The sequence below is a fragment of the Prionailurus viverrinus genome, chromosome F1, assembly GCF_022837055.1.
Source record: "Prionailurus viverrinus isolate Anna chromosome F1, UM_Priviv_1.0, whole genome shotgun sequence".
Taxonomy (NCBI): domain Eukaryota; kingdom Metazoa; phylum Chordata; class Mammalia; order Carnivora; family Felidae; genus Prionailurus; species Prionailurus viverrinus.
In genome coordinates, this window is record NC_062577.1 from 61,260,874 (window position 1) to 61,282,148 (window position 21,275).

The 21,275-nt window shown below is 48.9% G+C and overlaps 1 protein-coding gene and 2 non-coding genes across 4 annotated transcripts; 1 reads left to right on the forward strand and 2 right to left on the reverse strand.

The window, feature by feature from the left end:
- The first annotated feature begins 2,670 nt into the window (after positions 1–2,670).
- LOC125155550 (low affinity immunoglobulin gamma Fc region receptor III-A-like) lies at positions 2,671–9,819 on the forward strand. Of its 2 annotated transcripts, none has more exons than XM_047840982.1 (5): positions 2,671–2,773; positions 3,469–3,489; positions 3,852–4,109; positions 7,443–7,697; positions 8,493–9,819. In XM_047840982.1, exons 1-5 carry the CDS (start codon positions 2,734–2,736, stop codon positions 8,669–8,671), a joined length of 753 nt encoding a protein of 250 aa, XP_047696938.1. In that variant the 5' UTR covers positions 2,671–2,733; the 3' UTR covers positions 8,672–9,819. The 2 variants fall into 2 exon arrangements, with proteins under 2 accessions (XP_047696938.1, XP_047696939.1); XM_047840983.1 differs by having other exon boundaries at positions 2,674–2,773; positions 3,855–4,109.
- A 1,470-nt stretch (positions 9,820–11,289) lies between these two features.
- TRNAN-GUU (transfer RNA asparagine (anticodon GUU)) lies at positions 11,290–11,363 on the reverse strand. Its single transcript has one exon. It is a non-coding gene; the product is annotated as a tRNA-Asn (tRNA).
- Positions 11,364–20,401: 9,038 nt separating this feature from the next.
- TRNAD-GUC (transfer RNA aspartic acid (anticodon GUC)) lies at positions 20,402–20,473 on the reverse strand. Its single transcript has one exon. It is a non-coding gene; the product is annotated as a tRNA-Asp (tRNA).
- Positions 20,474–21,275: the final 802 nt, after the last annotated feature.

The following is a 21,275-nucleotide window of genomic DNA, read 5'->3' on the forward strand; positions in this document are numbered from 1 at the left end:
CAGGGTGGTGGGATCGAGCCCCGAGTCAGGGTCCATGTTGAATGTGGAGCCTGCTTAAGATTCTCAGTCTCTCTCTTCCTCTGCCCCTCTCCCCTCTCCCCTGCTCATGCTCTCTCTCTCTCTAAAATAAAATAAAATAAAATAAAATAAAATAGGGGCCCCTGGGTGGCTCTGTCGGTTGAGCATCCGACTCTGGCTCAGGTCATGATCTCTCGGTATATGAGTTCAAGCCCCATGTCGGGCTCTGTGCTGACAGCCTGGAGCCTGCTTGGGATTCTGTGTCTCCCTCTCTCTGCCCCTCCCCCGCTCATGCTCTGTCTCTCTCTGTCTCAAAAACAAATAAGCATTAAAAAAATTTTTTTTAATAAAATAAAATGAAGAGGAAATTAGGACACAGACATGCACAGAGGGAAGACCATGTGAAGACATAAGGAGACGATGGTCACCTACAAGCCAAGGAAAGAGGACTTGGAAAAAAAACCAATCCTGTCTACACCTTGATCTCAGACCGCTGAACTCCAGAGCTATGAGAAAATAGATTTCTGTTGTTTATACTCCCCGTGGCGCATCTGGTGGTCTCCCCCTGAGAAAGTGTGAGTCCCGGGGTGGGGGTGGGGGGATGATAACTGATTGACCTCGGTAATCTCAGAACCTTGTGCTGTGGCTGGCATTTCATCGTTGGAGGCAAAGTAAGGGAAGAGAAGAAGCCAGAGAAGAAAGAACGAAAGGAGAAAAGAAAAGGCAAAAAGATGAGGACAAACACTCGAGTATAAGAGATCCCAAGACTATCTGTGCTTCAAAAAAAAAAAAAAGAAAAGAAATGTGCATTCTACCCACACCATAAAAGTAGCCCTTACAACCTCAGGCTGGAGCTGAGGCTTGTTCAATGAATGCTTCATGCAGACCTGCAGACCGCTTCCCACTCTTGCGGTCCTCCTGTGCTCTCTCCTTCCTGTCCAGCCCATTTTCTGCAGCTAGCAATTCATTCCTCCCTCCATTGGAAGACCACGGACAGAAGCTGAGTCAGAGGCGAAAATGCAACCGCAAAGAAGGAGAGCTACAGTGAATGCCGCGCGCCACGACTCACGTGCCCGAAAGCCACTCCGACAACTATGAGGAACAGAGCGCGCGCGCGGAGGGGGTCCCCTTCGGCCTGGGAAGCCTTCCACGGCCCTGAAGGCACTCTCTGCGCGTGGGTTTCCCAGATAAGGACCTGAAGTGCCAGGAGAGGTAGCTAGCTGGATACTAATGTGGATTTTGCGAGGTGTAAATGCGGCACCTGAAAGGGAGCACCAGACCCGCTGCCTGGTGCGTTTTCACTGTTGATGCTAAGCACACATCGAATCCCAGGGCCTGTGGCGGAGAGGTTGCTGCAGAATGCGTGAAGGGGGCGGGTGGATGGGAGGGCGGCACCAGTAAACTCTACCTGGGAGCAACAGGAAACGAAAATCAAGTCCTGAGAAGTGGTTTTTAATACGACTTTGGAGCGGGGAGGGGCACTGGTCCAAAGCAGAGGTCACAGGCTCCTGTGCCGGCCCCGCCTCCACGCTACCCCTGTCAAACATCGCATCTGTCTGCTGTTCACCTCCCAGGCTTTCCCGCGGCTTTTAGAAGCGAGCCCTGTCCCAGATGTCCAGGAACCTCCTGGGGCCTTGGCACTGCTAAGCAGAGCCATTTGATGCTGTGTCTGGGACCAGGATTAAAGCGAAGCGGGGGGTGGGAGGGGGAGGGCACAGAGGTAGGCGCGGGTGTTGGGGGTGGGGCGCGCTCGGGGAAAGCAGAACAGGTTAGCAATCTCAAGACTTCCTGGCCACAGCGCCTCCACCTTTTCCAGTCAGGAGCCCTGGGACGGTGGCTACAGGCTCACCGAGCAGCCCAGAGGGTCCCTGACGGGCTAAGCTCACCCGAGCTGCTGTGACTCAGCCCACCCCTGGTATGGTAACGGTGGATTGAAGGTAAACAGCTCCCGGCCTCCTCTCCTCGCTGCTTTCCCCACCGGCCCCCCTTTCCTGCCTTCCCTTCAACCAATCAGTGGCATCCCAGGGCCCCATTTCTGTCTCACTGCCCGGGTTTCCTTTAACAGAAGGTGTGAATCTCATGGTCAAATTCACCCTAAGAAGCGCATTACAGACCCCAAGGTACATGCTTTAAAAATACATCAGTGGAGAGATCGCTGGGGGGGGGGGGGGGGGGGGGAACAGACACACTTCTAGGGGTCTGACGGTTTAAATGACTGCAGGCAGGTCCAGGCTGGCTGGAGGCAGGTCTGGGCCAGGCGGGAGAGTGACAAGGTCTGAAGTAGAGCACCAGATCCCTCAATGAATGCCGTCCCTCTTGAGTCTCATCCCCAGGGTCACGATATCTTGTTCTTGGCACGGAGTAGATCCAAACCTACCAGGTGGGGGAAAAACCTTGAGATTTACGGGGGGCGCGTTCGGACAGACCCTGTGTCACTAGACGCTTAGCTGTAGACCTATGTGGACCAAAGGGGGAGCCTCCCTCAGCTCCTCTTCCAGGCTCTTCTCCTCTTCCTGCCCTATCTTGGGGCTCACGGGTCAGAATTCAGATTCAGAAATCAGATGACTTTCTGGGAAAAGGAACCTAGAGAGTAATGAATTGAGGGCGTGGGGGAGGGGGGTGAGGGAAAGACTGTTTACTTCCTCTCTTTGAGTCAGCTCCGTCCCTTCAGAGCTCAGTGCATCTGCAGTGACTTGTTCATTCTACCGTGGCAGCATGTGGCGGCTGCTGTCCCCGACAGCCCTGCTCCTTCTGGGTAAGTCAGAGTCACCTTCTGGGTAAGTCAGGGCCACTCTGGCTGATGGAGAAGCTCAGAACGCCCTGGGTTCAGCAGATCCCACTTCTCAGGTCAGGGAAGGGAGCCCTCCCAAGGCATAGGACCCCTTACCCCATCTCTAGCACTAGATTTAGTTCCCAGGACAAACATTTGGGGGCTAGACATGGGAGCCCTCTGAGGTGGGCATAACCAGGAAGTAGAGGGGGACTGTGAGGTCCCTGTGCCCTCACCCTGCGGGGTCTCAGCTTCCCTATCCGTAAGATGAAGACTGTGGACCAGATAGATGCTCTTTAATTTCTGTCTCTTCCATTCTGACATTCTGGGCTTGCCCGCTAAGACTTTTCATTTCCACCCTTTTGGGGGGGACACGGGTTGAGGTTGTTTCTATGGCTTGATTCAGGGAAATTCAGGCTGTGCCCTTATTTTGGGAGTTTGACTAGGGACTAAGGAGTAAGGATATGGTGTTGAAGACAGGGACTTGGCTGGAGAGGAAAGCAGGGGGCACAGACACGGGGGAACAGAGGGCGGGCAGCGGGACAGCTAGCCACGTATACGCCTTGATTCCTGGCAACGCTGGACTCTCAGGAAAGGGATGGGCTAGGGAATTTACATCCGCTCCGGCCGCCCTGCTCTCTGCCCCTGCTCAGTATTTGTTTCCCTCTTTTGTCTTGCAGTTTCTGCTGGCACGCGAGCTGGTGAGTTGGCTTTGTGCCCTTGGATTGATCAAGCGAGGCACATATATGGCGTGTAATGGCCACAGGGTGTTGGGAAATGCCTTCTGCCTGGGAAGCTGTTGAGGGTTGTCAGGGGCACTTCCCCCGCACGGTGGGGCTTGGCGCTAGGCTTCTGTGGCCACTTTTCCTCAAGATAAGGAGAGGCCAGAAATGGGACTAAGCGCCCTGAAGCCAAGATGCTCCAAGTCTGAGTCACAGGCCAAGGCTGAGTCGCCAACGGTGGGTGTGCAATGGGCTCCCTCTGGCTCCGAGCGTCCCCGGGGAGTGCCAGCGTAGGGCCTGCTCCTTGCCCTGACCCACCTTCTCCTCTCCTGGCTCCTCAGCAGACCTCTCGAAGGCCACGGTGGTCCTAGAACCTGAATGGAACAGGGTACTCGTTTCGGACGGTGTGATTCTGAGGTGCCAGGGGGCCTACCCCCCTGGGGACGATTCCGCACAGTGGTGGCACAACGGGAGCGTCATCCCCCATCGGGCCCCCAGCTACTCCATCGAAGCTGCCAGAAGTGAAGACAGTGGCGAGTATAAGTGCCAGACGGGCCTCTCCGAAGCCAGCGACCCGGTGCAGCTTGAAGTGCACACTGGTGAGTCGGGGAACAGAAAGGAGGGAATCTCCAGCAAAGGGTGAGAGGGGAGACGCTGAACGACTCGGGGAGAGCCAGAAGATGTCATCCTTGAGGGTTACAACTGAGATGACAGCATCTGCGGTCCCCCTGAATGATATCAGAGTTGTGGTTCTAACCATAAGCGGGCCTCTGGCAAAATGTCGAAACCTGGGGGGGGGTCATGGGTACGGGACCGCTGCGGGGCGCAGTCCCAGCCGCTCCGGCTCACGTAGGACGCGCCCGGTACCCACGGTGTCCTCCAAAGGTCGGCACCTGACACCGGCGCTCGATAATATTTACTGAGTAAAGTGCCGGATCTGTTTTTCTGTGAGCTCCATTTCCTTCTGACTCTCAGACACACGGCGCCCTAAGCTCTCCTCCTAACCTTCCTAGCCGCCTAGGGTCATATCTAGCCCCTCCCCCCCCCCCCCCATCAGGGCCCCCTCTCTCACTCACTCTTCAGTGCAAATCACCTAGTGGAGATACATGCACACTGAGCATGGCATGAAAGTCTTTGTGTGTTTACAGAATCCAGGCATCGGAAGCAGGTGAGGGGAGGTATTTCCCAGGGATCCGTCCTGGTGGCCCTGGAATCACACTACCTAGCCTGGTGCCCGCAGTGTCGCCTCGCAAGCCTGACTACTTCCGAGGCTCAGTTGCCCACCGGGTGTGGATGGAACAAGGCTGGAGGGGGGAAGGAGGGCCTGACGGAGGTGGGCTCGCAAAGAGTTTCACGGAACTGGGCCTCTGGAACTGATTTTGTTTTTAATTTTTTAATGCTTATTTACTTTTGAGACAGAGACAGAGCACGAGCCGGGGAGGGGCAGAGAGAGGGAGACACAATCTGAGGCAGGTTCCAGGCTCTGAGCTGTCGGCACAGAGCCCGATGTGGGGCTCAAACCCACAAACTGTGAGATCATGAGCTGAGTCAAAGTCAGACGCTCAACCGACTGAACCACCCAGGTGCCCCTGGAGCTGATCTTTGTGGTTCCTTAGCCCCTGCCTGTCATGCAGCTGACGTGGTCGTCACACTACAGAATTACAAGGAGGCATGTCTCTTACTAATGAGGTGAGAGATGGCCTCCATGGACCAAATAAAAGGGGGAATTATCAACAGGACGTAAGAGAAAAATCAAGTCTGAGAATTATAAATTTGCCTTGAACCTTGATCCAGAAACTGGCTTTAGAAGGCCCGTCAATGAGGGGCACCTGGGTGGCTCAGTTGGTTGGGCGTCTGACTTCAGCTCAGGTCATGATCCCACACAGAGTTCGTGAGTTCGAGCCTTGTGTTGGCCTCTGTGCTGACAGCTCAGAGCCTGGAGCTGCTTCAGCTCTCTCTCTGCCCCTCCCCCACTCACACTCTGTGTCTCTCTCAAAGATAAATAAACATTAAAAAAAAAAAGAAGGCCTGTCAATGAGGACCATATGAAAATGAGACTATGAGCATTAACTTCACCAGGCCAACTCTTGATTATCATTGATTGTTATTACTCCACTTACCTCCTCCTCTGATAAGTCCTCTTTACTTTTTTGGAGATCACCAGTCTCTCTCTCTCTCTCTCTCCCTCTCTCTCTCTCTCTCTGCACACAATTAGATATACACACATATATATGTACATATTCTTATAACCATACTCTTATGATAATAATGATGTATCTCTTCACTGAAAAAGTAAATGGATATATGGGTACATCATCTTTTGATAAATATCTCTTGATAAGTAATTAAGGTTACTTTCTGTTTGGCAAATCTCCCAAGCAGAGAATTTTTGTGTTCTACCAATTTTGTGTAGCGTAAGGCAGCAGACTTTTTTTTTTTTTTAATTATAGGAAGTTTTATTGTCCTGTTCTTATTACAAAAGTCTTTTGGGTTCAATCTCAAAACTATGTAAAAGAAACTACAATAACCATAGTCCCATCCTTCAGAGGAAACCCCTGTTAATATTTCAGCACATTTTCTTTCTTTTCCTTTTTTTCTGTGCTTCTGTGCTTTTGTAGTCTGTCTTTTTCACTTAGCATTATCTCGTGACTGTTTTCTTGTGTCATCTTAAAATGTATCTGCAATGTCATTTTTCATTATTCAGGTCAACCTCCTGGCTGTGACTGTCGTGTTCTCTCTGTGTGAAATCTGGTTACTGGGTGACAGAGTTGTGAGAACAAGCATCCTGGTGATATACGAATTTTCTCTCGAGCAGGCTGTGCTCAGTGATGAGGGCCCTGGGGCCCTTCAGAAAGTAGCAGTTACCATGAGCACCACCATTCATGCCCCTCTTTCCCCTCCTTGACTTTTTTTTTAAAGCCATTTGAGCTTTTATTTCAATTTTTTAAAGTTTATTTACTTATTTTGAGAGAGAGAGAGAAGTCACGTGTATGCAGGTGCGCGTGTAAGTGGGGGAGGGGCAGAGAGAGAGAGGGAGAGAACGAATCCTAAGTGGGGTCCATGCTGTCAGTGCAGAGCCTGATATAGGTAAGGCTCGATCCCACAAATCCTGAGCCATGATCCAAGCCAAAGTCAAGAGTTGGGCACTTAATGGGGCTCTGGGTGGCTCAGTCGGTTAAACGTCCAACTTCAGCCCAGGTCATGATCTCACAGTCCATGAGTTTGAGCCCCTCATCGGGCTCTGTGTTGAGGCCTGGAGCCTGCTTCAGATTCTTTGTCTCCCTCTCTTTCTGCCCCTCCCCTGTTCATGCTCTCTCTCTCTCTCTCTCAAAAATAAATAAACATTAAAAAAAACAAAGAGAGAGAGAGTTGGGCACTTAACCAACTGAGCCACCCAGGCGCCCCTCCCTTCCTTGACTTTTATTTTGAGTTCTCCTTCACGATTTCTGTAGCAACTCCCGTGGCCATCCAGTAACCTCACTCCTGACTGGCAGGAGTCTTCGAATATTCCTATAATTATCTATCCTTTCTGAAATCTACCTTTCCTTGGATGGGGCAAATCATTACGTTCAAGTGCAACGTTTACTCTTTGATCTAAAGCCTACGGCGGCTGCTTATCAGCTGCCATAGCAAACCCCAGCACAGGCCTTAAGGACCCTGTGGATAGCTCCTCACCTACCTCATCACTTAAGTCCCTCAGCTCTAACCTTACGGTTTGACGTGTGCGTCTCTCTTTCCCATTGGACAAAAAGTCTTGGTGCGACTTGAGTTCTCCTGCGGGGCCCAGTGGCCTTTTTCCCAAAGGGAGCTCTGCAGGGATGGCTCCCAGTCTGGCTCTCCATGACTTCCCAGGATCTGGGTGGTGTCTCCTTGGGAAGGTGTTTGCTCTCGTCGCTGAGGCCTCCGGGGCCTGTGGTCTCGGTGTCTTTCAGGCTGGCTGCTGCTCCAGGCGCCCCGCTGGGTGTTCCAGGAGGGAGACACCATCCAGCTGAGGTGCCACAGCTGGAAGAACAGGATGGTACAGAAGGTTCAATATTTCCAGGACGGAAGGGGCAAGATGTTTTTTCATAAGAATTCCGACTTCTACATTCCAAAAGCAACGAGCAAACACAGTGGCTCCTACTTCTGCAGGGGGCTTATCGGGAGTAAAAATGAGTCATCAGAGGCTGTGAACATCACGGTTCAAGGTGAGGCTGTGCAGCCCTAAGAGGGCCCAGAGCCCCCTGTGCGTGGGGTCTGCGTTCACCCTGGGAAGACGAGTTCAGAGGATCCTACGCTTTTTGCTTTGCGTCCTGATTATTGCCGAGGCTTCTTTCCGAGGGGGGCTGAGGGGCGTCATTCACTCTGCAATGTGACGGCAGGAACGGAAACCGCGTTTCCTTCCCCATAAATGCACCTGTCCTCACTGACGCCAGTCAAACCATGCCCGCAAGGGTATGTGCGCACATGATGCTGGCCATCTTGACCTGCCTTCCTGTCCTCTCCAAGCCCAAGGCTTAACCACGAGCCCACCTGGTGGGAGCCTCTCACCCCCTCACGGAGAAGGCCTAGAGACGGGGTTCTGGTTTTGTGGCTCATTCATCGTGTGACAGTGGGCAAGCCACTTAGTCTCGCTGAATGTCAAGTTCCCCTTCTGTAACAAGGACGAGTTGACATTGATTGGGCAACTTCCGGTGTGTTGGACACTGTGCCAGGTGCTTCCTCCCAAGCACCCAGTGACTCTTGACAACAACGTTAGGAGATCACTAGCTAGTTTGGAGTCTACTTTACAGATGCAGAGACTGAGGGGAAAAGGAGCCGGGGGGGTGGGGGGGGGGGTGGGGGGGGTGCAGGGAGCGGGAATAATGAACTTTTCTCCAGGATCATTCCCAAGATTCAAAGCCTATGTAGTTAACCGCTGGACGAAATGAAATAATTGGACAGACACCAAACTTCTGCCTTAACAACTGTCATCTTTCTCATCCCTGTGCTTCTCCCGTTAGGTCCGCCAGTTCCCTCCACCTCAACGTTCCTTCCACATTGGTACCAAATCGCTTTCTTCCTGGTGACAGCACTCCTATTTGTAGTGGACACAGGGCTGCATGTGGCTGTGCAGAGAGACCTTCAGAGCTCCGTGAAGGAGTGGAAAGACGGCAAAGTCACGTGGAGCCACGGCCCGTAGGACAAACAGGGGCAATAAAACCGGCACCCCCGAACCTCTCTCTGGATTCACAACCTCGTTGTCCCCAACAGGCAGCTCTGGGGGCAGCGTCCAGGCTGAGGGTCCCTCACCCCACTCCATTTTCTCTCGGTCTCCGCTGGGAAGGCAGGGCTGGCGACCTTCAGGTGCCCACAGTGACGCCCCAGTGAGTAGCCGCATCCCTCAGAACTGAAGTCTCAGAGCCACACAGATGCTCTCTCTGCACGACTGCCCTGGCACAGCAACACGACAATGCAGAATCTGGATGGTGACCCAACATGCGAACGTTGTTCTTAAATAGCCGAATATGTAGGTAAGAGAATTATGGCCGAGGGCCAGCTGGCTGATGGTCTACATTTGTTGTGAGGCACACTAAAACTCCTTCCAGACAGATCGTGGGGGCTGTGGAGGGTCTAGGGGAGACAGCAGAACCAGTGAAGCAGGTGACTGAGAAAGAGCACGGCAGTCCAGGACAGATCAGAGAAGATCCCTGTCTTCCTAGGATATGAGCCATGGTGTGGGTGGCAGAAAGATCACAGGGGTGGTATAGATTTGAGTTTTTCAGGGGGGCCCATGCCAGAATTGAGATGGTCTGTGAGTATATAATGATGGACCCTCTTGATGTCATGAGTCGAAGATGGTCCTGGAAGGACGTTGGGGATTGGAGGGTGTTGGAAAAGAAAGCACAGAACAATCCCTACGTCCGCAGGAAGGAGGGCAGCATGGCTGTCCCAGATTGAGCTCAGTGAGCTCTCAGTTCTCGGGTCTGAACGGAGAAAACATGGCAGGAAAGAGTCCACTACAGCTGCTCAGGAGGCAGGACACTTGGCCAGGATAAGCCACAGTCAGAGAGAGGAGAGGCAGGGAACAGCGAACCAGCTTTCTGCTTCAGTGTCTAATTGAGGTGCAGTTTTGTTTACATCACTCACCAAACAAACCTTGGCTAAGCGATACTCTATGCACTCAGGTCTGCTGAGTTAAGCTAGGACAGTTGGAAATCCCTCCGCCTGTCAGTGACAATGAGTAAGGGTGGGGTCACCAGCATTGCTTGTGGAAGAAAGCTTAGCGATCTTATTTCTTTGTACAAGCTTTAAGCACATTTCTTGATTCCAATAAAGCATTTTACAAGATTTTGCGTGCTACTGTCAGCCAGAAGATGGAAAAACCGTGGTAAGAAGACCTGATAATAAAAACCCATTTTCCCTCCTGTTGTCCGACATTCTACCAGGGGTTAGTGTCTAAACTAATCATGTGTCTAAACTAAATCATGTCACCGCAGCTCATGTGAATCAGCCAGTGGCGAATTCACCAGTCCTGCTGAGGCAACGGGCACAGGAGACTTTTACAGGTGGTGTGGGATGGGAGTAGGGGAGGGGGGAAAGCTAGAAGTAGTTCCAGAGCAGGTGCTGGGCAGGAGACGGCACCCCTGGGAAGGAGCCAGGGGCCTGGACAGAGGTATAGGGGCAGCCTAATTGTTATGAGCCATATGCCATAGCTCATAACTGAGTTATGAGCTATAGGTCAAGCTATGAGCTATAGGTCAAGACGATTCAAGCTTGATGTATGAATATCGGATGAGATTCAGACATAAGGCAGGTGCACTGGGAAACCCTGGACATCCACCTCACATCTATTTAGGGCCTACAATATGCCCAGCTTGAGTCCCAGTGCTGAAGACAGAGATGTAGAGCACAGGGTCAGTCCCGGGAGGAGTCTCCATTCTAGGGAGAAAAGCCTTGAGGAGAGAGTGGAGAAAAGGCTGCAGTGTTCTTGTGGTGGTGAAGGAGGAGTTCGCCAGGCAGAGAGGAGGAACGCTGAAGATCCCTGGGCAAAGATTCCAAAGCCAGAGTAGGGTTCAAGAAGGTGGTTCGGCCCTTTTCCAGTGTAAAGAGCCAGTGAGGGAGAAGAGGGAGTTCAGGGGCCAGATCATCAAAGGCACGGCCTTCCTAGCAGAGGAGAGCGCCTCCGGGCCCCCAGCCAGCCGTGGAGGGATTTCAGGCAGAACGAGTTTTAGGAAGCCTCTCAGGCAGCTCCGTGCAAGGAAGGGAGAGGGGAGTTGAAGACAGGAAACCCGCCTAGAAACCTAGGTAGTTGTTGCAGTAACTCAAGGGGCGGTGGGGGTGGAGGGTGGGGGACTAGATAGTGAGGAAGTAAGTGGCAGCGAGGCTGGGGACGCAGGTGCCTATTTGAAAGATATTTAGAAAGCAGACTCTCCAAAAACTGGCAACCAGTCGGACGCGGCATGACTAGAGGCCCAGGCTCCGGACAAGCCCGTTTGATGAGTTAGGCAACACAAGGTCAAAGGCGAGGCAGGCACAGGTTTGGTAACGAACTCACCTTCGGATTACCAGTGCTGGCTTCCTTTGGTCGCCAAACATTTTTACAACAATTTCACGAGGCAGTTTTCGTAGAACTGAAGTCAAGCGGCTAAAATTCTCACTCCTGACCGCAGCCCTACCCAGGCGGACCTCCTGCTAGGAAACCCAGGCCACGGGGGCGAGGGACCAGGGGTGAGGGAGAACCTGGCCACGCGGAGGATGCCCCGCGGCTTCCGGGAAGAACACCCACACCCACGCCCGCGGTTCAAAACAGTCAGGCCCCGTCCCTGGGTGGGCTCGAACCACCAACCTTTCGGTTAACAGCCGAACGCGCTAACCGATTGCGCCACAGAGACAGGCGGAAGCCAGGGCCTCTGCCAACCCAGTTCACCGGAGGAAAACACTCGGCCGCGCTTTCTGCTTCGCCCCGAAGCGGTGCTCGGGGCTGGTGTGGGAACCCGCGGGGCGGTCCCCTTCCGGCGCGCCGGGTGGCCCCAGCCAAGCAGGCCTTTCCCCCGGCGCTGCGGAGGCACCTGCCTAGACCTGGGACAGGCCTCGGTGTGCACCCAGATGATGCCGAGAAGCCGCAGCAGCCCAGTTCCTTGGGGAGTCCAGCACGAAGTCTCTCTGTGCGCTCGCGAGTTCACTCGGCTTTGCTCCGGGAGGTACAGTCGACTTTCCTGCTGATCTAGACGATTTATGCGCTCGTGCCTGGGCGAGTGGTAACTCACAATCAGCTTGCTATTGTGAATGTTTAAAATACCGTATCACGTGTCCAATCACGCCCGGCGAAATGAAACGTCTAAGCAAGGAAGCCCAGTAGAACAAGACTAATCTCCAAGCCCAGCTGTTTTTGAAAGGTTTCTACTCGTGCATTAGGCACCGGGACAGAACACAGAGTTTGTAACTGCCTGTAATTTAAAGACTCTCACACTGGCAAATCCAGATCTAAATATCTGAGGGCAGAGACCCCTCATCCAGCATCACCAGCACAGGGATCCTGGTCAGTGCCTGGCCTCTTCTCTGCAGCCCGGAGGGAAGCTTCTCTCTTGTTCTTGGGTCATTTCGCAGCCGCAGGCTTCCTGAGTCACATCACCTCCGCCCCTGGCCCCCCCGAACCCCTCTACCAAGCCACACCTCTGACGCACCCAGGCACCCACAGGCAGCCCTTCTCTGTGGTGCCAAGTCCCCACCCTCCGCCCAGAACCTTCTCTTCCTTCTACACCTCTGCGCCCTACTCAGTGGATTCCAGTGTGGGTGCAGGTCGGTGTCTTCAGAGAATGAGAATACACAATACCCATATAGGCCCAAATTATGTGTGTGTGTGTGTGTGTGTGTGTGTGTGTATGTGTGTGTATCTCAGAGAAGTTTGCCAAAAGAACTCTATATTGAGATTACCTTTTTTTACACTTTTAAGTTTGTTTTAAAATGTTCTTTGTTTTATACAAAGCAGTGTCTGCGGTTGTTTTTATTAATTTCCTAATTCGGCAAAATAAAAAGTTGGCAACTCTATATTGGTCACCAACATTTTAGGGGAAATTCTACTTATCTGCAAAGTCCAAGTTTGGGAACCGCTACTCTCACCTTCACCTGTTTATCGGATTGGCAGAAGAAATTAAAAATTACTTTCCAGTTTATTCTAAACACGCATACATTTCCCATGTTTCGCTTTGCAAGTACAAGACAACAATCTAAAAGAAGGCAAAAAAAAAAAAATACAAGAAAAACTGAGTTATTAAAAAAGAAAGTACAGGGGTGTCTGGGTGGCTCAGTCGGTTGAGTGACTGACTTCAGATCAGGTCCTGATCTCACACCTCCTGAGTTCGAGCCCTGCATCAGGCTCTGTGCTGACAGCTTGGAGCCTGGAGCCTGCCTCAGACTATGTGCCTCCCTCTCTCTCTGCCCCACCCCACTCGCATTCTGTCTCTGTCTCTCTCAAAAGTATATAAACATTAAAAAAAAAATAAAAAAGAAAGTACAAAATGGGATGATGAAATAAATCCAAATATATCAGTAATCACAATAAATATAAATGGAGAAAATTTGCCAGTGAGAGTGGATTTTTTAAAAATATATTTTATTCTGTTTTAGAAGAATGACATTAAAACAGAAAAAAAACCACAGAAAGACTGAATGGAAAAGAATGGAAAAAGATATGACAGGAACAGTCTAAAAGAAAGTTGGCACATAGCTAAGTAATACCAGACAAAATAAAGTTTAAGAAATAATGCATCATAAGGGATAAAGATGTCGCCACATGATGATTCAAGATTAAACTATGATAAACATATAACAATTCTAAATACATGTGTATCTAATAAAATGATGTTAAAACATAGAAGCAAGAATTATTAGACCTCTGAGAGAAAACTGACAAATTCATCTATAGTTGATTCTTCAAATTCTACAGTGAGAGAATTCAACTTACTATTCTCGGCATTCAATAGGTCAAGCAGAGAAAAAAAAATTAAGCATATGAACACAATTAATAAGCTTGGTTTAAAATATATATATTTAGGGGCGCCTGAGTGGCTCAGTTAGTTGGGCCTCCGGCTTCTGCTCAGGTCATGATCTCGCTGCCCGTGGGCCCGAGCCCTGCATTGGGCTCTGTGCTGACAGTTCAGAGCCTGGAGCTTGCTTTGGATTCTGTGTCTCCCTCTCTCTCTGCCCATCTCCCACTTGTGCTGTCTCTCTCTCTCAAAAATCAGTAAACATTAAAAAAAAATTAAATATATATAATTAGAACTCTGCAACCAATAATTTTTGGCTACATATTCTTCTCAAACATTTGCAAAAATTCACTTTATTATATGAAGCCATAAAACATGGCTTCACGGAATTGGCACTATTTAGAACACATTCTTTGAACATAACGGGATTTAACTTAGAAAGCAACTCCAAAAATAAAAAACCTTTTCAAACCCTCATATATATGGAAAATTTTCAAACGTATGCTTTTAAAATAATTCATGGATCAAAGAGAAATTGAGTGGAAATTGAAAAATGCTTAGATCCGGTCGCCTGGGTGGCTCAGTCCGTTGAGCCCCTGACTTCGGCTCAGGTCATGACCTCATGGTTTATGAGTTCAAGCCCTGCGTCCGGCTCTGTGCCGACAGCTCGGATCCTGGAGCCTGCTTCGGATTCTGTGTCTCCCTCTCTCTCTCCCCTCCCCCATTCATGTTCTGTCTCTCTCTGTCTCAGAAATAAATAAACATTAAAAAAAAATTAAAGAAAAGAAAAATGCTTAGATGGAGTAGTAACAAATATATAACATACCCAAACTGTTGATTGTTCAGGGTTTTACATGTGCACCAGGGAAAAGGAACACTATACCGACCTTCAATGCTTAGCATACGTATTGCACAGGATCTGCGGGTCAATAAATCTGCTAGAAAAACAACAACGGCGACGACAACAGAAAACTTTTGGAAGACACTTAATCCTGTGACGAGGAGGGAAATGTACAGACGGTAACATTCTGATCGGTCAGTGCCATACCCGTTAACTCCCCCTCAGAAAGAATCGTCGTCTGGGTTCTGCTTTGGCTGTCCCTAGACACCAGAAAGCCAGTCCCCATGCCACTGCTGGCCAACTCTAAAGAATTCTACATGAGCACTGTCAAGAGGCAGCTCAATGCCTCCCAACCTACGGGTCCAATTTAAGCCAGCCTACTGCAAGTCCTGGTGATAGGACTGTCCTGTCCCAGGACAGGGCCACCCGAACCCTGGTCCAGTTAACAAAGGCCCAGTGTCAGTTTGGCTCCCCGACACTGTGGCTGTCTGCTACCACTCATTACTACTCAGTAGTCACCCTTGCCTGTGGCCACTTGTGGGAACCACAGCCTCCACCCAAACTTGGTACCGAGAGTCAGGAAATAACAGAGAGAATGGGCAGGCGGTAACGCGTCACACAAAGTATCAGCCACATGTTGTGGCCTCTGCTGGCCGTCCTGTGATAGGCTGGAGACTGGGACGCAGACTGGAACATAGGGGAAATTGGGGGCTAACAGGTGACGGAGGGGCAGGTGCCCCTTTCCCCCATCTGTATTGTGGTTCACCTTCATTTCTTTTTTTTTTTTTATGAAATTTATTGACAAATTGGTTTCCATACAACACCCAGTGCTCATCCCAAAAGGTGCCCTCCTCAATACCCATCACCCACCCTCTCCTCCCTCCCACCCCCCATCAACCCTCAGTTTGTTCTCAGTTTTTAACAGTCTCTTATGCTTTGGCTCTCTCTCACTCTAACCTCTTTTTTTTTTTTCCTTCCCCTCCCCCATGGGTTTCTGTTGAGTTTCTCAGGATCCACATAAGAGTGAAAACGTATGGTACCTGTCTTTCTCTGTATGGCTTATTTCACTTAGTATCACACTCTCCCGTTCCATCCACGTTGATACAAAGGGCCATATTTCATTCTTTCTCATTGCCACGTAGTACTCCATTGTGTATATAAACCACAATTTCTTTATCCATTCATCAGTTGATGGACATTTAGGCTCTTTCCATAATTTGGCTATTGTTGAGAGTGCTGCTATGAACATTGGGGTACAAGTGGCCCTATGCATCAGTACTCCTGTATCCCTTGGATAAATTCCTAGCAGTGCTATTGCTGGGTCATAGGGTAGGTCTATTTTTAATTTTCTGAGGAACCTCCACACTGCTTTCCAGAGCGGCTGCACCAATTTGCATTCCCACCAACAGTGCAAGAGGGTTCCCGTTTCTCCACATCCTCTCCAGCATCTATAGTCTCCTGATTTGTTCATTTTGGCCACTCTGACTGGCGTGAGGTGATACCTGAGTGTGGTTTTGATTTGTATTTCCCTGATAAGGAGCGACGCTGAACATCTTTTCATGTGCCTGTTGGCCATCCGGATGTCTTCTTTAGAGAAGTGTCTATTCATGTTTTCTGCCCATTTCTTCACTGGGTTATTTGTTTTTCGGGTGTGGAGTTTGGTGAGCTCTTTATAGATTTTGGATACTAGCCCTTTGTCCGATATGTCATTTGCGAATATCTTTTCCCATTCCGTTGGTTGCCTTTTAGTTTTGTTGGTTGTTTCCTTTGCTGTGCAGAAGCTTTTTATCTTCATAAGGTCCCAGTAATTCACTTTTGCTTTTAATTCCCTTGCCTTTGGGGATGTGTCGAGTAAGAGATTGCTACGGCTGAGGTCAGAGAGGTCTTTTCCTGCTTTCTCCTCTAAGGTTTTGATGGTTTCCTGTCTCACATTTAGGTCCTTTATCCATTTTGAGTTTATTTTTGTGAATGGTGTGAGAAAGTGGTCTAGTTTCAACCTTCTGCATGTTGCTGTCCAGTTCTCCCAGCACCATTTGTTAAAGAGGCTGTCTTTTTTCCATTGGATGTTCTTTCCCGCTTTGTCAAAGATGAGTTGGCCATACGTTTGTGGGTCTAGTTCTGGAGTTTCTGTTCTATTCCATTGGTCTATGTGTCTGTTTTTGTGCCAGGTTCACCTTCATTTCATGGAACAGGTTTGTTTGTTTTTCAAACCCCAAACATCCTCCCACCGCGGGTAATTGTGTTAGTAATAAAGAAGATAATTAATGCTTGCTCATTGCCAGACACCATTCTAAACTCTTATTAACTCATCTGAGAATTATAATCGTCATCATTACCCCCTTTTACATATGAGGAAACAGAGAAGGGGAGCCAAGTTCAAACACGGGAAGCACAACAGAGCCCATGTACCTCACAATCCCGTTAGTTGCCTCATCCAGCCTGATGACACATATCATTCCAATAAATGACTATTGTGTGATAGAGAAAACAGATCTAAGCAACCCTCAAACAGTATTTCAAAGGATGGAAAAAAAAAACTTATCACGATTGCTGTTAGTTTAACAGAAGATGTCAAAGGATTCAATATCCTAATTTTAGGAAAAAATTTTCAGCTTACACAAGTCACTGCACGACTATCAATGTATTGGACAGAAAGTGGGGGAATTTGACGCGGGTAAAGCAGGGTTCAGATAGAGGCATCATTTAGCCAGTGACAGCTGTATCAAACAAAACCGACAATTATTAAAAATCAAACAATTTGGAGATGATTTGAAAGGTTAAATAGCATTTGCACGACAACTTACGTTGCCTGGAAATCGGTTTTATGAGACGCGTAAACACACAGATCTATACGTGCAGTTAAGGACTAGTAGGGAATAGTTGAAATACAGAATCCTCCTGAAATACAGAGTCCTGAAGAAACAGACTCTAGGCTAACATCCAGGAATAGCTCCCCAAACTATTCTGTATATCGGGCTACCACACTACCCAGCAAAACCTGCTATAAAACAAATTAAAAAGCTTCCCCAGTCTCCGGTCTCTGGCTCCAGAACACGGGCTGCATTGGCCACTATTTACACCACCCAAATTGTATCCCCGTGTCTCTCCCATGTAACTCAGTTACAAATCAGATCTCACTAAAGTACATCTGGTTGGTGGAACGTAAATCATAACCAGAACCCCCGCTGCAAAGGAATCTAGGAAATGTAGTTTTTAGCTTCCCAGCCTCAATAGCACAGGAAAGCAAACCAGAATGGTACAGGACTGGGTGCTGAGCAAACCAGGGGACATATCCACTACAGTGAATAAACTGAAAACCAAAAATAAAACCAACTCCAAATTAAAACAAAAGCAGATAACGCTTCCACCTCCACCTCTGATGCGGGACTATTAGATACTGAGGGGATGAAACGATCTAAAGAACTTTGTAGTCTTGGGCTACAGTTGTGGGCATATTGTGATAATATATACCTTGCCACCAAGGATCTGTGCAGCTTTTTGTTCTTAAAAGACAACCCGGGTGCGGGAGGAGGGAGGGGTTCCAGGTCCCTGTGTTGGACTCTTCCCAAATTCCTGTGGAAAAGATCCCAACAGTGGAACAGAGAAAGGTTTATACCATCCCGTTGATCCACGATACCTAAGAGAAAGCATGCAATCTACTGGGTTCGTGATAAACAGCTCATAATCCAAGATGGAGTCAAAACTGTCTTGGAAATCAGACCGGGGCACCACTCACATAGCCAAATATCAAAAACATGAGCAAGAAGAGACAACAAGGGACAGCAGCCTAAGGGACTGTAAGCCATTGACACCCAGTCATTCACAGTATCCGGGAGGAAGCTTGATATCTTCTGGTTTCACGTTTAGTTCATGGACCCAAGCTGGGACTGGAGTCAAAGTGTGTCCCAGAGTTTTTGTGTTGTCTTCTTTGAGAGGGATGGACGAGTTAGTACCCATCAATGATGTCATTTCAAATCAATGGTTGAGGGGTGGGCTATGCAATGAATTGAATGGAGAATCACCAGGTGGAGGGATGGGAATAGAGTTATACTTACCCATGTTACATCTCAAAATGGTTTCAAAAAGAATTAAAGGGATAATACCAAAAAAGCAAAAGGAAACACTTAAGAAAATAAAGGTAAAAACTGATCTGATATTGGGGTGGGTAAGAGTTTTCTACTTATGAAAAAAGTTAAGAAACTACCAGAGAAAGTGTTTGTCTCCATAAAAATTAGAAACTTCTGTTCAAAAACGCTATGAATACAATTAAAAAGTTAATTCCTTTCCATACTGGTGGGGGAGTTTGTGTGGTACTAACCACTGTGCCCATAATAATTATAAACTCTGGACAAATTAAAAAAAAATCTATAAGGCACTGGAAAGCGATCAAAGGAGATAGAAAATAAAGAACATTGTATATGTTAACTAACTTGGATATAAATAAAATTTAAAAAGAGAAAAAAAAGGATTCAAGCTATGGAAGGAGGAATCATAAGGGCAGGATCCTCGTTCTGAGGGCACTTTCCAGGAAATGAGACGCGGGCACATAAATTCAGGCAGAAAACCAGTCTTATACCTCATGCATTGAGGCAAAGTTGAAGGCTGCTAGGCCGGCTGGATATTGAAGGAGCAAATCTCAGAGAAGAGATAGCCTGATTCCGGAAAACCAAATCTGCAAATAAATCTCTCGTATCTCTGGCTTACCCTCCAACCAAGTATCTACCCAGCACAGATTTCAGGGAGGCCATGGTGAAAATAATAGCTGGAGGGTGAAAAGAGTACCAGGCAGAGATTCCAAGAGCTCCTCCACCAGAAGAGAGAAAAACTGCCGCAAAAGAAATGTTCAAAATTAGGAGATTCGTTGAAGAAGCTATAATGTGGCCATTTAATATAGCGCGACGAAGCCATTAAAGTAACGTTTTAGACTAACATTCAATGAATATAGAAATATTCAGATTTTTAAGTAAACACCCATGCAGGTTAAAAAACAGTACTCACACCGTGATTCCAACTTTGCATTTAAAAAATGCCAAAGGGGGCGCCTGGGTGGCGCAGTCGGTTAAGCGTCCGACTTCAGCCAGGTCACGATCTCGCGGTCCGGGAGTTCGAGCCCCGCGTCGGGCTCTGGGCTGATGGCTCGGAGCCTGGAGCCTGTTTCCGATTCTGTGTCTCCCTCTCTCTCTGCCCCTCCCCCGTTCATGCTCTGTCTCTCTCTGTCCCAAAAATAAATAAATGTTGGAAAAAAAATTTTAAAAAAATGCCAAAGAGCTAAGCACACAGCAAAACATTAACAATGGGGATTTCCTGGGTGATGGAAATATGGGTGCCTCTTATTCTTTTGTGGTTTGCTTATTTCCCATATTTTCTAGAAGGACTATATATTACTCTTATATGCAGGAAAAATGTTGTCTTTTCTAAAAATGAGCACATACTGTGCCCCAGGTGCTCCGCAGGGCACTACATCAAAGGACTTTAGAGCCGCAAAGGGTCTCAGAAACTGTAGCTTGGCTCCTTCACGTTACAGATGAAGAAGCCGAAGCCCCGAGAAAAATGACTTGCGCAGAAGCACACAGCCTCTTAGTGACAAAAGAGCAGATGTTCTGATTCTGAGGCCAGTGCTCCCTTCTGTGGGCACAAGTTGGTCGTAGTAAGGCGGCTCAAAGAGTGTGAACTTGAGAACGCTGGCCGGCCACAGCAGACTAGCAACAAGCCCGGGAGGAAGAAAGCAGGAGCGCCTCCTGAGTCCTGGGAGCGGGAGACCGCAAGGTGGAGAGTGGACGTTTGGAATACAGAGCTCAAGGCACAGCCTGGATCCCGGGATTCTCCTCCAGCGGGCAGCCGGAAATTACGCGGTTGGGAGAAAGTTGCACCCAGTGGCAACTTTCAGTGGTACATCAGGTGGAAACTCGCTTCCAGAGTGAAGAACCAGGGTCAAAATAAACGCAGGACCCGTACTCTTGCCCATCATCCACGAAATTCGCATGTGACGAGCATACTTTTGGAGAGAATCTGAAATCATTTAGGAATAACTTCTATTTCTCCAGTAAGAGAGTATAGAAACAAGGAAGTGGGGTGGGAGGGAGAAAAAAAAACATTCCATAGTCTCCCCGTCGGGGAATCGAACCCCGGTCTCCCGCGTGACAGGCGGGGATACTCACCACTATACTAACGAGGAAAACCGCGAAGTGAGCTCCCAAGTCATTGTTTACAAACTTACTTCTAACTTGCCAGGACACTTCCGTGAAATGTTACTGGCTGCTGGCAACGCTGTGCCTTTTTTACTGCCTCGACTGGCGCGTCGCAACCGACGCATGCCGAATGCCCTACATGTAATCTACATTTTCTTGCAGCCACATTAAAAATTAAGAAACGGGTGGCTTTTAATACCACATCTCCTTTAGCCCAAGATCTCCAAAATATTGTTTGGGCGTGTAACCAATATGAAGATATTAGAATTTTTTCATACTTTGTCTTCAAACCAGTATGTATTGGACACTCAACAGACAGCAGGTTGCACACTCCGGCGTTAAATTTTCATCGGAAAAACTGGATGCGTACTTAGATTTCCTAACGTTTACAGTTGAAAAAGGGGATTCATATGCCCAAGTTGCTCCCAGCGTACTTAGACTTTCTTCAGTGGCTGAACTGGGTGTCCATTTATTGACTTCTGCTAATTATTTAGTTTACTGTCGTACCTGCAAGCGCAGTTCTCCCGACACACTCGCAGGGCAGCCGCACGGACCTCGCGCACCTGCACGCAGGGCCCTCCGGAGACCCAGCTCCCGGCGCTCGGCACTCGGTACCTGGCACCCGGCGTCGCGCAGGTTCCTCCAGAGGTGGCAGCGGGGAAAGAAAGGCGGGGAGGAGCGGCAGACAGGAAAGAAAGCCTTCCGAGTCGGACACTGGACCCAAGCGCGGTTGGGAGGAGAAGGGGTTCCGCAGCTACAGATGAGTCCGGGAGAGAAGGCAGTTTGGTT

What these genes read in the sequence shown, in the direction of transcription:
- LOC125155550 (XM_047840982.1), top strand. Translation starts at nt 2,734, where the DNA reads ATGTGGCGGCTGCTGTCCCCGACAGCCCTGCTCCTTCTGG. An exon ending in GCAGCTTGAAGTGCACACTG is followed by an intron (nt 4,110 to 7,442) that starts GTGAGTCGGGGA and finishes GGTGTCTTTCAG; the next exon opens with GCTGGCTGCTGCTCCAGGCG. An exon ending in TGTGAACATCACGGTTCAAG is followed by an intron (nt 7,698 to 8,492) that starts GTGAGGCTGTGC and finishes TTCTCCCGTTAG; the next exon opens with GTCCGCCAGTTCCCTCCACC.